Source organism: Ranitomeya imitator, chromosome 1 (genome assembly GCF_032444005.1).
Source record: "Ranitomeya imitator isolate aRanImi1 chromosome 1, aRanImi1.pri, whole genome shotgun sequence".
Taxonomy (NCBI): domain Eukaryota; kingdom Metazoa; phylum Chordata; class Amphibia; order Anura; family Dendrobatidae; genus Ranitomeya; species Ranitomeya imitator.
In genome coordinates, this window is record NC_091282.1 from 442441611 (window position 1) to 442457574 (window position 15964).

Consider the following 15964-nt stretch of genomic DNA (forward strand, 5'->3'; position numbering starts at 1 on the left):
TTATCAGGCCCTGGGCAAAGTTCTCATCTTTGGAGACCTCAATGCAAGAACAGGGAGAGAGAGAGACTTCCTGACCACGGATGGAAACATCTACATACTTGGAGCAGAGAATGACGGCCAAGACCCTGTACACACTGAGAGAAACAGCTATGACAGTACAGTCAACAAAAGTGGCAGAAAGCTCCTGAACGTATGTAAAAGTTTAGGACTTCATATCCTTAATGGACGAAGCAAGGGTGACTCCTTAGGAAGGTATACACTAAACTCCCATGTAGGGAGGAGTGTAGTTGATTACGCCATTACAGACATGAACCTGGCAGATGTCAGCGCTTTCATAGTCACCCCACATACGCACCTGTCAGACCACAGCCAACTTCTTCTGTACATGAAATCTACAGAGAAACCATCCACTCAGAAGCCACAGCAGAGCGGCCTCTTCACCCGGCCTCCATCCTATAAATGGTCCAAAATATCGGCACTAAGATATAAAGAAGCTTCCAGAAGACCTGAAATACAGCGGATGCTCCACCACTTCTACAACCTTGAGTACATGCCAAACCCAGAGGGAGTGAACCAAGCAGCAAAGGACCTCAACAATATATTCTACGCAATGGCCAGACTGTCCGACCTTAAAAAAGTCGACTACAAGAGACCAAAAGAAACACAGGTCAATGGCTGGTTTGACAGAGAATGTAAAGCTGTACGGAAGACCCTGAGAACAGCCTCCAACAAGAAACACAGAGACCCCAACCACCTGGGTCTGAGGGAAGCCTATGACTCCATACAAAAGCAGTACAAAACCATCCTCAGGAGGAAGAAGCAGAGTTACATCTCTACGAAGCTCAATCAACTCCAAGACGCCCTCCAAGACCACTCCTTCTGGGAACTATGGAACCACATGGACACCAAAGACAAGAAAAACAACAACCATATCCAAAATGGCAACCTCTGGCTCCAATACTTCAGAGACCTCTATAAAGACATTCCAAAGGAAGGACTAAGCCAAGAACAGGAAAACATAATGGCGAAACTAAAAGCAATGGAGGAAAAAATCAAAAACTTCCAAAACCCGGTGGATACACCTATAACACTACAGGAAGTAACCGAGAGACTCTCCTCCATAAGAAGTAGAAAAGCCGGTGGCCTAGATGGAATCCTACCAGAAATGCTGAAGTACAGCCCACCAGAAATACAGGCTGCAATGGTTAAACTCTTCAATATTGTACTGAGTGCCGGCTACTTCCCTCGTACCTGGAACCAAGGCCTCATCACACCCATCCACAAGAGTGGGGACAGGTATGACCCAGCCAACTACAGAGGCATATGCGTCAGCAGCAACCTGGGAAAACTGTTCAACAGTATCCTGAACAAGAGGATCCTCACCTTCCTCACCGAGCACAACGTCCTCAACAAGAGCCAAGCAGGGTTCATGCCGAACCACCGCACCACTGACCACATCTATACTCTGCACAGCCTCATTCAGAGACACATCTACAATACAAAGAATGGGAAGATATACGCCTGCTTTGTGGACTTTAAAAAGGCCTTTGATTCAGTGTGGCACCCGGGCTTATTCCTGAAACTGCTGGAGAGTGGAATAGGAGGAAAGACCTACGATGTCATCAAAAGCTCCTACACCGAGAGCAGCTGCAGCGTGAGTGTGAGCGGCAAAAGAACGGCTTTTTTCCAGCAGAGCCGCGGAGTAAGACAAGGCTGCAGCCTAAGCCCAACGCTCTTCAACATCTACATCAACGAGCTGGCTACCGCCCTGGAATCCTCCTCAGCACCAGGACTCACCCTCCACGACGCTCAGGTGAAATTCCTGCTGTATGCAGATGACCTGCTGCTGCTGTCACCAACCGAGAAAGGCCTCCAGGACAACCTGAAAATCCTAGAGAAATTCAGCTCCACCTGGGCCCTACCGGTCAACCTAAAGAAAACCAACACCATGGTGTTCCAGAGGAGAAAGAGAAGATCAGACCAACACCCATCATTTATCCTCAACAACTGCGACCTCACAGGAACGGACAAATATACCTACCTGGGCCTAGAGATTCACCGGTCAGGGAACTTCAAACAAGCCATAGAGACCCTGAAAGACAAGGCCTGCAAAACCTTCTATGCCATCCGAAGGACACTCTACCATCTGAAGCCACCAGTGAGGGTCTGGCTAAAAATCTTCGACTCCATCATCGCCCCAATCCTCCTGTATGGCAGCGAAGTCTGGGGTCCTCACACCTACCCAGACTGGTCAAAGTGGGACTCCAGTCCAACAGAAATATTCCACCTGGAATTCTGCAAGCACCTTCTCCAGGTCCATCGGAGCACCTCCAACAGTGCTTGTCGGGCCGAGCTGGGCAGATTCCCTCTACACCTGACAGTTCTAAAGAGGGCGCTGTCATTCCGGGCTCACCTGCATAGGAGCAATCCAAGCTCCCATCACCATAAAGCCCTGATACATGAAGGTGAAACAGAAAAACCAGAACCCCCGGAACAGCCCAGCCAAACCCAACCGGAGCAGAACACCAATCACAACAACCTGACAAAAGCCGGAATTAGGAAGATGGCAGATGAAGGCCAGGAGAGGTATGTCAGTGACTGGAAGAATGATATCATCAGCTCACAGAAACTGACCATGTACCGGAGCCTACAGAGAGACTACAGACTGGCCCCATATCTGGAGAAACTCCCGGACCCCAGAGACCGCCAGATCCTGAGCCGATATAGACTCAGTGCCCACAGTCTGGCCATCGAATGTGGCCGACACAGGCAGAGCTACAAGCCCAGGGAGGAAAGACTGTGCCAACACTGTGACCAGGAGGCCATAGAGGACGAAACCCACTTCCTGCTACACTGCTCCAAATACTCAGCAGTGAGGGACACTCACTTCAGGAGACTCTCACATCTCTTCCCAGACTTCATCACCATGAAGGAGGAAGAGAAAACATATATCTTGCTGGGAGAAGAAGAGAGAGCAGTGGAGATAGCAGCGCGGTATGTGAGCGAATGTCATAGACTGCGAGAAAGAGAACTATGATGCCATGGACTATAGCCCCCAACCTGGACCTGCCCCATCCACCTCCCCTATGCCATGGACTATAGCCCCCACAATGGACCTGCCCCATCCACCTCCCCTATGCCATGGACTATAGCCCCCAACCTGAACCTGCCCCATCCACCTCCCCTATGCCATGGACTATAGCCCCCAACCTGGATCTGCACCATCCACCTCCCCTATGCCATGGACTATAGCCCCCAACCTGGATCTGCCCCATCCACCTCCCCCCACAGCTCCTACCCAACATCCCCTCAGTCCCTATCCCTATTGCTTCTATACACTTGCTTTGGCAAAACTGATGTGTATTTGGTCCTGCCAATAAAGCTTCTTTGAATCTTGAATCTATATATATATATATATTTATGTATGTGTGTGCATATATATATATATGTGTGTGTGTATATATATATATATATATATATAGATTCAAGATTCAAAGAAGCTTTATTGGCAGGACCAAATACACATCAGTTTTGCCAAAGCAAGTGTATAGAGGCAATAGGGATAGGGACTGTGGGGATGTTGGGTAGGAGCTGTAGGGGAGGTGGATGGGGCAGATCTAGGGTGGGGGCTATAATCCATGGCATAGGGGAGATGGATGGGGCAGGTCCATTGTGGGGGCTATAGTCCATGGCATAGGGGAGGTGGTTGGGGCTATAGTCCATGGCATAGGGGAGGTGGATGGGGCAGATCTAGGGTGGGGGCTATAATCCATGGCATAGGGTAGGTGGATGGGGCAGGTCCATTGTGGGGGCTATAGTCCATGGCATAGGGGAGGTGGATGGGGCAGATCCAGGGTGGGGGCTATAGTCCATGGCATAGGGGAGGTGGATGGGGCAGGTCCAGTTTGGGGGCTATAGTCCATGGCATAGGGGAGGTGGATGGGGCAGGTCCAGGTTGGGGGCTATAGTCCATGGCATCATAGTTCTCTTTCTCGCAGTCTATGACATTCGCTCACATACCGCGCTGCTATCTCCACTGCTCTCTCTTCTTCTCCCAGCAAGATATATGTTTTCTCTTCCTCCTTCATGGTGATGAAGTCTGGGAAGAGATGTGAGAGTCTCCTGAAGTGAGTGTCCCTCACTGCTGAGTATTTGGAGCAGTGTAGCAGGAAGTGGGTTTCGTCCTCTATGGCCTCCTGATCACAGTGTTGGCACAGTCTTTCCTCCCTGGGCTTGTAGCTCTGCCTGTGTCGGCCACATTCGATGGCCAGACTGTGGGCACTGAGTCTATATCGGCTCAGGATCTGGCGGTCTCTGGGGTCCGGGAGTTTCTCCAGATATGGGGCCAGTCTGTAGTCTCTCTGTAGGCTCCGGTACATGGTCAGTTTCTGTGATATCATTCTTCCAGTCACTGACATACCTCTCCTGGCCTTCATCTGCCATCTTCCTAATTCCGGCTTTTGTCAGGTTGTTGTGATTGGTGTTCTGCTCCGGTTGGGTTTGGCTGGGCTGTTCCGGGGGTTCTGGTTTTTCTGTTTCACCTTCATGTATCAGGGCTTTATGGTGATGGGAGCTTGGATTGCTCCTATGCAGGTGAGCCCGGAATGACAGCGCCCTCTTTAGAACTGTTAGGTGTAGAGGGAATCTGCCCAGCTCGGCCCGACAAGCACTGTTGGAGGTGGTCCGATGGACCTGGAGAAGGTGCTTGCAGAATTCCAGGTGGAATATTTCTGTTGGACTGGAATCCCACTTTGACCAGTCTGGGTAGGTGTGAGGACCCCAGACTTCGCTGCCATACAGGAGGATTGGGGCGATGATGGAGTCGAAGATTTTTAGCCAGACCCTCACTGGTGGCTTCAGATGGTAGAGTGTCCTTCGGATGGCATAGAAGGTTTTGCAGGCCTTGTCTTTCAGGGTCTCTATGGCTTGTTTGAAGCTCCCTGACCGGTGAATCTCTAGGCCCAGGTAGGTATATTTGTCCGTTCCTGTGAGGTCGCAGTTGTTGAGGATAAATGATGGGTGTTGGTCTGATCTTCTCTTTCTCCTCTGGAACACCATGGTGTTGGTTTTCTTTAGGTTGACCGGTAGGGCCCAGGTGGAGCTGAATTTCTCTAGGATTTTCAGGTTGTCCTGGAGGCCTTTCTCGGTTGGTGACAGCAGCAGCAGGTCATCTGCATACAGCAGGAATTTCACCTGGGCGTCGTGGAGGGTGAGACCTGGTGCTGAGGAGGATTCCAGGGCGGTAGCCAGCTCGTTGATGTAGATGTTGAAGAGCGTTGGGCTTAGGCTGCAGCCTTGTCTTACTCCGCGGCTCTGCTGGAAAAAAGCCGTTCTTTTGCCGCTCACACTCACGCTGCAGCTGTTCTCGGTGTAGGAGCTTTTGATGACATCGTAGGTCTTTCCTCCTATTCCACTCTCCAGCAGTTTCAGGAATAAGCCCGGGTGCCACACTGAATCAAAGGCCTTTTTAAAGTCCACAAAGCAGGCGTATATCTTCCCATTCTTTGTATTGTAGACGTGTCTCTGAATGAGGCTGTGCAGAGTATAGATGTGGTCAGTGGTGCGGTGGTTCGGCATGAACCCTGCTTGGCTCTTGCTGAGGACGTTGTGCTTGGTGAGGAAGGTGAGGATCCTCTTGTTCAGGATACTGTTGAACAGTTTTCCCAGGTTGCTGCTGACGCATATGCCTCTGTAGTTGGCTGGGTCATACCTGTCCCCACTCTTGTGGATGGGTGTGATGAGGCCTTGGTTCCAGGTACGTGGGAAGTAGCCGGCACTCAGTACAATATTGAAGAGTTTAACCATTGCAGCCTGTATTTCTGGTGGGCTGTACTTCAGCATTTCTGGTAGGATTCCATCCAGGCCACCGGCTTTTCTACATCTTATGGAGGAGAGTCTCTCGGTTACTTCCTGTAGTGTTATAGGTGTATCCACCGGGTTTTGGAAGTTTTTGATTTTTTCCTCCATTGCTTTTAGTTTCGCCATTATGTTTTCCTGTTCTTGGCTTAGTCCTTCCTTTGGAATGTCTTTATAGAGATATATAGATATATATATATATATATATATATATATATATATATATATATATATATATATATATATATATATATATATATATATATATATATATATATATATATATATGCGTATAGGCGTATATATATATATATACGCGTGTGTGTGTATGTATATATATATATATATATATATATATATATATATATATATATATATATATATATATATAATTTTTTTTTTTTTTTTTTTTACTTTTGCCATGCTTCAATAGCCTCCATCAGAGGCTAGAAGCTGGCATAGCCTGATCGGCTCTGCTACATGGGAGCAATGCTCAGATCGCTCCTATGTAGCTGAATTACAGCATTGCTACGAACGCTGACCACTGGGTGGCGCTCATGGCAATCCGGTATCAACAACCATAGAGGTAGACCTCTGGTTTTTATGCCGACGCATCACTGACCCCTGATCATGTGACGGGGGTTGGCGATGCATGCATTTCCGGACCGATGGCTGATAGCGATTGTTAAATGCCACTGTCAGTTTGACAGCGGCATTTAACTAGTTAATAGCGGCGGGTGGATTCCACCTGCCGCTATTGCGTTCACATGTCAGCTGTCCAAAACAGCTGACATGTCGCGACTTTGATGTGGGCTCACAGTCTGAGCCCACATCAAAGGGGAAGACACGACAGCAGCATTTAACCAGCGCTTCCGGCCATTGGGCCGGAAATGAGCGCATCGCTGACCCCCGTCACATGATCGGGGGTCAGCGATGCGTCGGCATAGCAACCAGAGGTCTCCTTGAGACCTCTATGGTTGCTGATGGCGGCTATAGCAAGCCTGTAATTCAGCTACATAGGAGCGAACATCAGATCGCTGCTTTCCATGGAGGCTATTGAAGCATGGCTAAATTTAAAAAAAAAAAAAAAAAAAATTAAAAATATGAAAAAATATAAAAGTTTAAATCACCCCCATTTAAAATAAAACAATTAAAAAAAATCAAACCTACACATATTTGGTATTGCCGCGTTCAAAATCGCCCGATCTATGAATAAAAAAAAGGATTAACCTGATCGCTGAACAGCGTAGCGAGAAAAAAATTTGAAATGCCAGAATTTCGTTTTTTTTTGGTCGCCCAACATTGCATTAAAATGCAATAATGGGCGATCAAAAGAACGTATCTGCACAAAAGTGGTATCATTAAAAACGTCAGCTTGGCACGCAAAAAATAAGCCATCATCCAACCTGAGATCCCGAAAAATGGAAACGCTATGGGTATTGGAAAATTAAGCTATTTGTTGTTTTTTTTTAAAGCAAAGTTTGGAATTTTTTTTCACCACTTAGATAAAACGTAACCAAGACATGTTTCATGTCTATCAACTCGTAATGACCTGGAGAATCATAATGGCAGGTCAGTTTTAGCATTTAGTGAACCTAGCAAAAAAGCCAAGCAAAAAACAAGTGTGGGATTGCACTTTTTTTTTGCAATTTCACCGCATTTGGAATTTTTTTCCCCATTTTCTAGTACACAACATGCTAAAACCAATTATGTTGTTCAAACGTGCAACTTGTCCCACAAAAAAACAAGCCCTCACATGGCCATATTGATGGAAAAATAAGAAAGTTATGGCTCTGGGAAGGAAGGGAGCGAAAAACGAGAACGCAAAAACAGAAAAGGGCAAGGTCTTGAAGGGGATAAGGCATCTAATATGGTCATTGTGAAGGGGGGGGGGAGTAGGGTCACCTGTGACATCTCCTATTGTGATTGGTGGATTCTGTATTATCATCTATATCCTGCCTCTGCTGATAAAAAGCTTGCTGAAAACTCTTCTATTCTTGCCATTTTCTCCTTCACCTCATTGGGGGACACAGGACTGTGGACTGTGGGTGTATGCTTCTGCCGCCTGGAGGCTGACACTACGTAAACTTGAAAAAAAGTTAGCTCTTCCTCCGTCGTATACACCCTGACACTGGCTACTGACGACTCCAGTTCATGCTTAGTGTCTCAAGGAGGCACACTTCTGGGTCCCGGATCTTTTGGACCCTGGTTCTTCATCACTTCCTATGGATTGAGGAGGCGACGGACCCTTTTGAGGGTCCGATCTCCCCAAACCAACAACGGGCAAGCACGTGCGAGTTTCTCCACTTATCCTTCCCCGTAACGTGGGATCCCTTACCGGACTTGGCCCTGATCACCCTGAGGTATTTAGACCCTGGGCTGTACAGGTGCCCTGTGATGACCGTGTCCCCCCCCCCCCCTATTTCTACACCTCTGCTCTGCTGCGGTGATAGATGGGGTGATAGACGGTCCCTCTCCTTATCCTGGCAGATAATGGAGCTAGGGTGCCTGCACCGTCGTTTGCCTTCCCCTGCTGGATTTACGTCGGGGGTACTCAGCCGGCAGTATGGGGGTAGTGGGAAAAAAAAAAAGAGGGGGGGGGCTCCTTACAAAGGCGCAAGGCATCTTTAAAAGATGCTGATTTACCTGGTGCCTCGGGCGTTTTTTTCTATGCGACGGTGTTCCGGAGGCGCTGTGCGGCAACTCCTGCTATAATTATCATGCACCGAGGCTGTGCGGTGCACCCGGCGCCGCGGTTTCTCTGCAGCCGCTTCTCCGGCGCTGCGGCAGGTATTGTCGGCGCCGCGGCCTTCCAGAGGCTTCAGGCTCCGGCCTGGCCTTCAGCAAACACTACCGGGTTGTTCTGACCCGGGCTTCCTCCCTGCAGACCGCGCCGTGAGGCCCTGCCCCCTCCGGCGCATCCACTTCCGGTTTCGGTTTTCTTTTGGCTCACTGGAGAAATTGAGGGCCCGGCTTCTGGCCTACTACAGGCCGCACCGCATGATGGCGGTCCTGCCTCCTGAGGCTTGCTGGGGATAAAGGTGAGCTCTTTCTGGCTCCACATCTCATCTTGGTATTCGTGGGGACACAGGACTGGGGTAAGTGCTTCGCCCTCCAGCTGGCAGAAGCATTATTTGTTTCCCAGTCTCAGGCCCTGGGTATAGCTTTTTACAGATCACTATGTCTAGAAGGGTTAAAAGTCACACGGTCTTATATACCGTTTGTGTGGCTTGTTGTGCTGCAGTCCCGCACGCCCAGAGCAATCGTCTCTGCGAGGCCTGCGACTCTGAATGCGCCCAGGAGCTCCTGCCCCTCAAACAGATGCTGGGGCAGCTCCGCCGGAATGGGTCACGTCCTTGTCGCAATCCATGGCGTCCCTAACTGAAGCAATCAAATCCCTACAGACCCTGGCAGTCAGGGTCAGCAGTCCTTCTGTCTCGGAGAGGGCTTCAGGGTCTCAGGAACCTTAGGCCTGCAGGGGCCGTGCCTGCACTAGACAAACGCGTGGAAAGCGGGTTCGCACAGCGTCACCCGGGCCGTCAGGTGCTTCGGCATCCCGGAGCTCTGTATCGCGTTCTCCTTCCCCAGCAGAGAGCGGGGAAGTTGAGACAGACTGAGTCAGAGGAGTCCCTTAATTTTGAGAATCCTGGGTTTCAGGAGTCTGTAGATAGCCTGATTGAGGCTGTCAATCAGTCCCTGGGGATAGACAACGAGCTCGCCTCATCCTCAGATCATAAGATCTCATTTAAACGGCTCATAGAGTTTTTTACTCTCACCCTGAGTTTGAGGACTTGATTCGGCGTAACCGGGAGCACCCGGACAAACGTTTCTCAGGGCAAAAAGCCTTGAAGGTTAGGTACCCCTTTGCTACTGAGCTATGTAGTAAATGGGCAGAAAATCCTTCTATAGATCCTCCGGTGTCCCATTTAGCCTCTAACACGTTGCTTTCTCTCCCTAATGGCTCATCAATTAAGGATCCTACGGATCGTCTTATGGAGAGCTTAGCTCTTTCCGTTTTTGAGTCTTCAAGTACGGCACTTTTTCCTCCTTTTGCGGCAACCTGGGTTGCTAAGGCTATGATATCTTGGTCAGAGTCTTTAACAAAGGCTCTTCAAGAAGGTGATTTGCCAGCAGAGTTGGCGGAAATGTCATCTCAGATAGCTCTTGCTGGTAGCTATCTGATCAATGCATCCTTAGATGCTGCAGACTGTGCCTCTTCGGTTGCGGCTAACACTATCGCCATTAGAAGAGCTCTCCGGTTAAGAACATGGCAGGCAGACTCTACCTCTAAAAAATCGCTCAGAACCCTTCCGTATCAGGGGGTCGCTTATTCGGAGAGAAACTGGATCAGCTGATTTCTGACTCCACAGGAGGGAAAAGCAAGTTTCTTCCACAGCAGAGGGTTAGACAACCTTTTCGTCGCCAATTCCAGGCCCGTTTCAGACCCTTTCGTAATGCTAGATGGGCTCCAGCATCGGGCTCCGCTGCACAGGGTCGACTCAATCAGGATCGAGACACTCAGGTCTCCTATACGGCCAACCAGGGGGGAAGATTGCGTTCCCAGTCAACTAGATCCAGAGGGTCTAGGACTCAGGTTTTCGGCCAAGTGACTGGAGGCCTCCTCTGAGCGCCTCCAACAGAATAGGCGGACGTCTACTTCTGTTTCACCAGGTCTGGCTTCAGGTAATCCATGACCGATGGGTGGGAGAGCTCATATCTTCAGGTTACAAGATAGAGCTGGTCTTTCAGCCTCCTCCCCGGTTCTTCCCATCCCGTTTTCCCAGGTCCGAGTCCCACCGACTAGACCATAGAGTCCCTTCATTGCAGCGGAGTCATTTCTCCTGTTCCAAGGGAAGAAAGCCCTTTCCCCCAACCAAATGGCTGGTGGTCACAACAGATGCCAGTATCCTGGGTTGGGGAGCTGTGTTTTTCACCACACAGCTCAAGGGCGCTGGTCTCCTCTGGAATCAGATCTCCCCATCAATCTCTTAGAAATTCGGGCGATTCGACTAGCCTTGCAGCATTTTCACCATCTTCTGGCGGGTCGCTCTGTCCGAATTCAATCTGACAACGCCACAGCTGTGGCATACATAAATCATCAAGGGGGCACCCACAGCAAGGCAGCCATGCAGGAGGTAAAACAAATACTGTTCTGGGCCGAGAGAAATCACTCTGTGATTTCAGCAGTTCACATTCCGGGCGCAGAAAACTGGGCGGCAGATTTTCTGAGCCGTCAGGGTCTAGCGTCCGGGGAATGGTCTCTCCATCCCAAAGTATTTCAGCAGATATGCCATCTATGGGGGACCCCGGATGTGGATCTAATGGCGTCTAAGGGGAATGCCAAGGTACCCAAGTTAGTCTCCCGGTACCGAGACTCACAGGCATTCGCCGTGGATGCGCTAGTACTAACTTGGAACCAGTTCCATCTCTCATCTGTTCCCTCCTTTGGCATTACTCCCGAGGGTTATCAAGATGATCAAGTCGGAAGGAGCGCCTGCTATTCTGGTCGCCCCGGATTGGCCGCGTCGGACCTGGTATGCGAACCTAGTACAGCTTCTCACCGGGGTTCCATGGCGGCTCCCCGATCGGCTGGATCTTCAATCTCAAGGATACCACCAGAACTCAGGGGTCCTACGTTTGACGGCCTGGCCATTGAATCTTGGGTTTTAACTCAGGCAGGGTTCTCCCAAGAGGTAGCAGATACCATGATCAGCGCACATAAACCCGTTTCGGCCAGAATTTATCATCACACTTGGAAAGTTTTTCTCTCTTGGTGTAGAGAGCGCAGGCTGCCTCCCTTGCGTTTCTCCGTCCCAAATATTCTAACCTTCCTCCAAGTGGGCCTGGATTCAGGGCTTGCTCCAAGTACTCTTAAAAGGCAGATTTCAGCCTTATCGGTCCTTTTTCAGCGTAGGATTGCTACTAGCCGTCAGGTCAGGACTTTTTTTTTCAGGGCGTCGCTCATAAGGTCCCTCCTTATAAAACTCCTTTGGAAGCTTGGGACCTTAATTTGGTCTTAAGGTCCTTGCAGGAGGCTCCTTTTGAGCCTCTTCAAGATATTTCCTTGACTGTCCTTTCCTGGAAAGTCGTATTTTTAGTGGCCATAACTTCCATAAGGCGGGTATCAGAGCTGGCAGCCCTCTCCTGTCGTACTCCCCTTTCTACGTTTTCATCAGGACAAGGTAGTGCTCAGACCAGCACCTTCCTTTCTTCCGAAGGTTGTTTCCTCCTTCCACATTAATGAGGATATAGTTCTTCCCTCCTTTTGTCCAGCACCTACGCACCGTGTAGAAAAAGCTCTCCATACGTTGGACCTAGTAAGAGCCCTGAGGAGGTACATTTCCCGGACGGCTCCTTTCAGCCAGACAGATGCTCTTTGTCCTTCCGGAAGGTCGTAGGAAGGGATGTGCGGCCTCGAAATCTGGCCAGGTGGATACGAGCGGCCATTCAGGAGGCCTATCGCGCCAAGGGCATGATGGTTCCGGCTGGAATCAAGGCTCACTCCACTAGAGCAGTGGGGGCTTCCTGGGCGATTCGGCACCAGGCCTCAGCAGAACAGGTTTGCAAAGCTGCAACCTGATTTAGTTTGCATACTTTTGTCAAACATTATAATATCCACTCCCAGATCTCTGCAGATGCAAGTCTGGGTAGAAGGATTCTTCAAGCGGCGGTGACGCACTTATAACACAACCATTATCTGGATAATTTTTACTGGTGAGTTCATTTCCCTCCCAGGGTCAGCTTTGGGACATCCCACAGTCCTGTGTCCCCCAATGAGGCGAAGGAGAAATAGGGATTTTTGTGTTACTCACCGTAAAATCCTTTTCTCCGAGACGCTCATTGGGGGACACAGCTCCCTCCCTGGTAGCCTGTTGGCTGCTTTTGCTATATCTGATTTTGTTACTCAGTAGGATCTTTTATAGACATAAGTTTTCTGTATTTATGCTGTTATATTATTTCTCATGTTTTGTTCTCCTACTGCTTTTGCACCGAACTGGAGTCGTCAGTAGCCAGTGTCAGGGTGTATATGACGGAGGAGGAGCTAACTTTTTTTCAAGTTTACTTAGTGTCAGCCTCCTGGCGGCAGAAGCATAAACCCACAGTCCTGTGTCCCCCAATGAGCATCTCGGAGAAAAGAATTTTACGGTGAGTAACACAAAAATCCCTATTTCACTCTGGCTAGTAAATGGCTATTTTAGATAGATGTCACAGCTGTCTCTGCTCCTCTTCCCTTTGCACGGGCTCATTAGGACTTGATGGCTTCACTTTAATGGCCGTTAACTGAATTACTGTAACTGGGTTACGTAACTTTAGTCGCTGATGTTAATATAATGGAAGTTGGGCATTTATTTTCACTCTTGCCAGTTTTGTCTGCCATTTGTCTACAGAGTGATTGAAGTGTACATTACCATATAACAACTCATTATAATAAGGCTCTTGTATATTGTTTTTCTGTTATAGAATAGCTAACCCCAAATGTATATTTTTCCCACTCATTTGTCTGATATTGTCCATTTGAATCCCTATTGGAATGGTCCTCTTATTAGTCCTCTATTTGTACAGTAATTTTAAACTTTCTGCTTTAGCCAAATCTGTAAAGGTGAAAATCAAGCTGAATAAAAAGGATGAAAAGAGTCGAGGAAAGGGAAAGAAACGCCAGAGTCGTGGCAAAGCCAAGCCAGTAGTCAGCGACTATGACAGCGATGAAGATCAAGATGAAATTGTGAGTAGGAACTTTCAATTGCTGATTGGAGCGTGTGTAAGCACACAGAAGAAGTAAAGTAATGATTTTAAAGAATGAGTAAATTCTGGCTGCTTATTACTTGTTGGCTGCATGGGTGATGTTAGTTCACCACATGACTGCTGCGTTTGGAAGTCTGGTTTTGTCGTTAAATTATTGTAAAGGAATAACTTTGTGTTAATGTCCATATTTTTTCCCTCCCCTAGGACCAGTCGGAGGGAAGCGGAAGCGATGACGAGTGAACTACATGACTATTGTTTTATGGACAGAATTCTTCATTTTCTAGGCTCAATTCATCTAACTTCATGTTTTTCTAAAAAAGGAAAAATACACAATGGGAATGTTTCTGTATTCATCATCTAGAAGTGACTGTAGACTAGTGCCAGGCATACATGATCTCATCGTGTAAAAAAAAATAAAATATATATATATATATAAAGAAACCAACCACACACACAGATTTTGTAACATATTGTGACCAAATGGCCTCCAGTATGAAGCAAGTAACATTTTTTTTTTATGGAAAACTGTGGATCAATAGTATAACTTTTGTGAGTCAACTTTCATTTGGAATTTGTTTCTCTGTGCCTGGTTTGCTATACCATGGTGCAGCTAACGGCTGATATTTTGTAGCAATGAGAACTGGGACAAATAATAAATAGAAGCAACTGGTTATTTTATTTTTCGCCAGGCAATTTTCTTTTACTAATTTTTTTTGCTGTGGTTCAGCTTTTGTTTTATCCTCTTTTATTTTAATCCTAATTGTGGTACATTTATGCAACTTTCAAGTACTGGTTAACTCTTTTTGTGCTGGAGGAGCCTGCAATTTACTGTTTTGCATGCTGTGGCTCAACTGGCTCTTAAGGTGTTAATATGCAGTAGTTCTTTTCCATAATTTTCTCTTTCTCTCTCTCCCTGTCCTTTTTCCTCTCATATTAGAGCAGTTTAAACACAAAAGTTGTTGAAAACATAATAAAGCATATGGCTAATGTAATTCATTTTTTTATTACAATTTCTATTTGTTATGAAGAAGTTTGGTTTAACTTGTTAATTGTTGCAAACTATATCTAATGTAATTGAACATTTAATTTTCCCTTGGCCATTTTTTTTCTCTCTAAATTGACCTTTACCAATGTGGATAATCAGCTTTTTTCCTTAAAGTGTACTTAATCTTTGCTTTCTTTGCACAATGTCTTTGGTTGCAATTCATAAGCCTGAGGCAAATAAAATCCCAGCAATTTTGAGAAAACAGTGTTATTGTGACTTCCTAATGAGGAGAAAACTGCTTCACATTTAATGTTTAATTATTCAGACTCCCACACAGGTTAATGAGCAAGACATCAAGAATCTACATTAATGAGGACATTGTCTTCAATTTCTCTCTGGTAGGTTTGTCAGGATGTTTTCCATAAACACTAAATGGCTACAAATACAACATCTAAAATCTCTGGTGTTAACCTTTGTTAATTTTGGCTATTTTCAGGTATTTAGGCACACAACTACCATTAGTGGATGGCAATAAAGTAATTGTGATCCCAGATATTTCAAAGAGTTTGTCATTATTGGCCATCCTTGGAGAAAACCTAGATGTGAAACACAAAACCTGATGGTAATTTTATACATGACATGAGCGCAATGATAACGCCTCCATGACCTTTGACACAGCTATACGTTATGGTCGAGCAGGAGTGCCTGACCTTTGACATATACAGTGCCTACAAGTAGTATTCAACCCCCTGCAGATTTAGCAGGTTTAATAAGATGCAAATAAGTTAGAGACTTCAAACAAGAGCAGGATTTATTAACAGATGCATAAATCTTACAAACCAAAAAGTTTTGTTGCTCAGTTAAATTTTTATAAATTTTAAACATAAAAGTGTGGGTCAATTATTATTCAACCCCTAGGTTTAATATTTTGTGGAATAACCTTTGTTTGCAATTACAGCTAATAATCGTCTTTTATAAGACCTGATCAGGCCGGCACAGGTCTCTGGAGTTATCTTGGCCCACTCCTCCATGCAGATCTTCTCCAAGTTATCTAGGTTCTTTGGGTGTCTCATGTGGACTTTAATCTTGAGCTCCTTCCACAAGTTTTCAATTGGGTTAAGGTCAGGAGACTGACTAGACCACTGCAACACCTTGATTTTTTGCCTCTTGAACCAGGCCTTGGTTTTCTTGGCTGTGTGCTTTGGGTCGTTGTCTTGTTGGAAGATGAAATGACGACCCATCTTAAGATCCTTGATGGAGGAGCGGAGGTTATTGGCCAAAAACTCCTGGTAGGCCGTGCTATCCAACTTCCCATGGATGCGGACCAGATGGCCAGGCCCCTTGGCTGAGAAACAGCCCCACAGCATGATGCTGCCACCA

At 47.1% G+C, this 15964-nt stretch overlaps 1 protein-coding gene across 11 annotated transcripts in view; it reads left to right on the top strand.

Annotated features, from left to right (window-relative positions):
* The window catches only part of SMARCA2 (SWI/SNF related BAF chromatin remodeling complex subunit ATPase 2), a 461498-nt gene extending 446652 nt beyond the window's left edge, over nt 1-14846 (top strand). For all 11 annotated transcript variants that reach the window (XM_069763977.1, XM_069764056.1, XM_069764038.1 and 8 more), the window contains 2 exons: nt 13443-13579; nt 13804-14846. In XM_069763977.1, the coding sequence (XP_069620078.1) occupies nt 13443-13579; nt 13804-13839 (173 nt within the window). In that variant the 3' untranslated portion in view covers nt 13840-14846. The remainder of the gene's footprint in view (nt 1-13442; nt 13580-13803) is intronic.
* Nucleotides 14847-15964: the final 1118 nt, after the last annotated feature.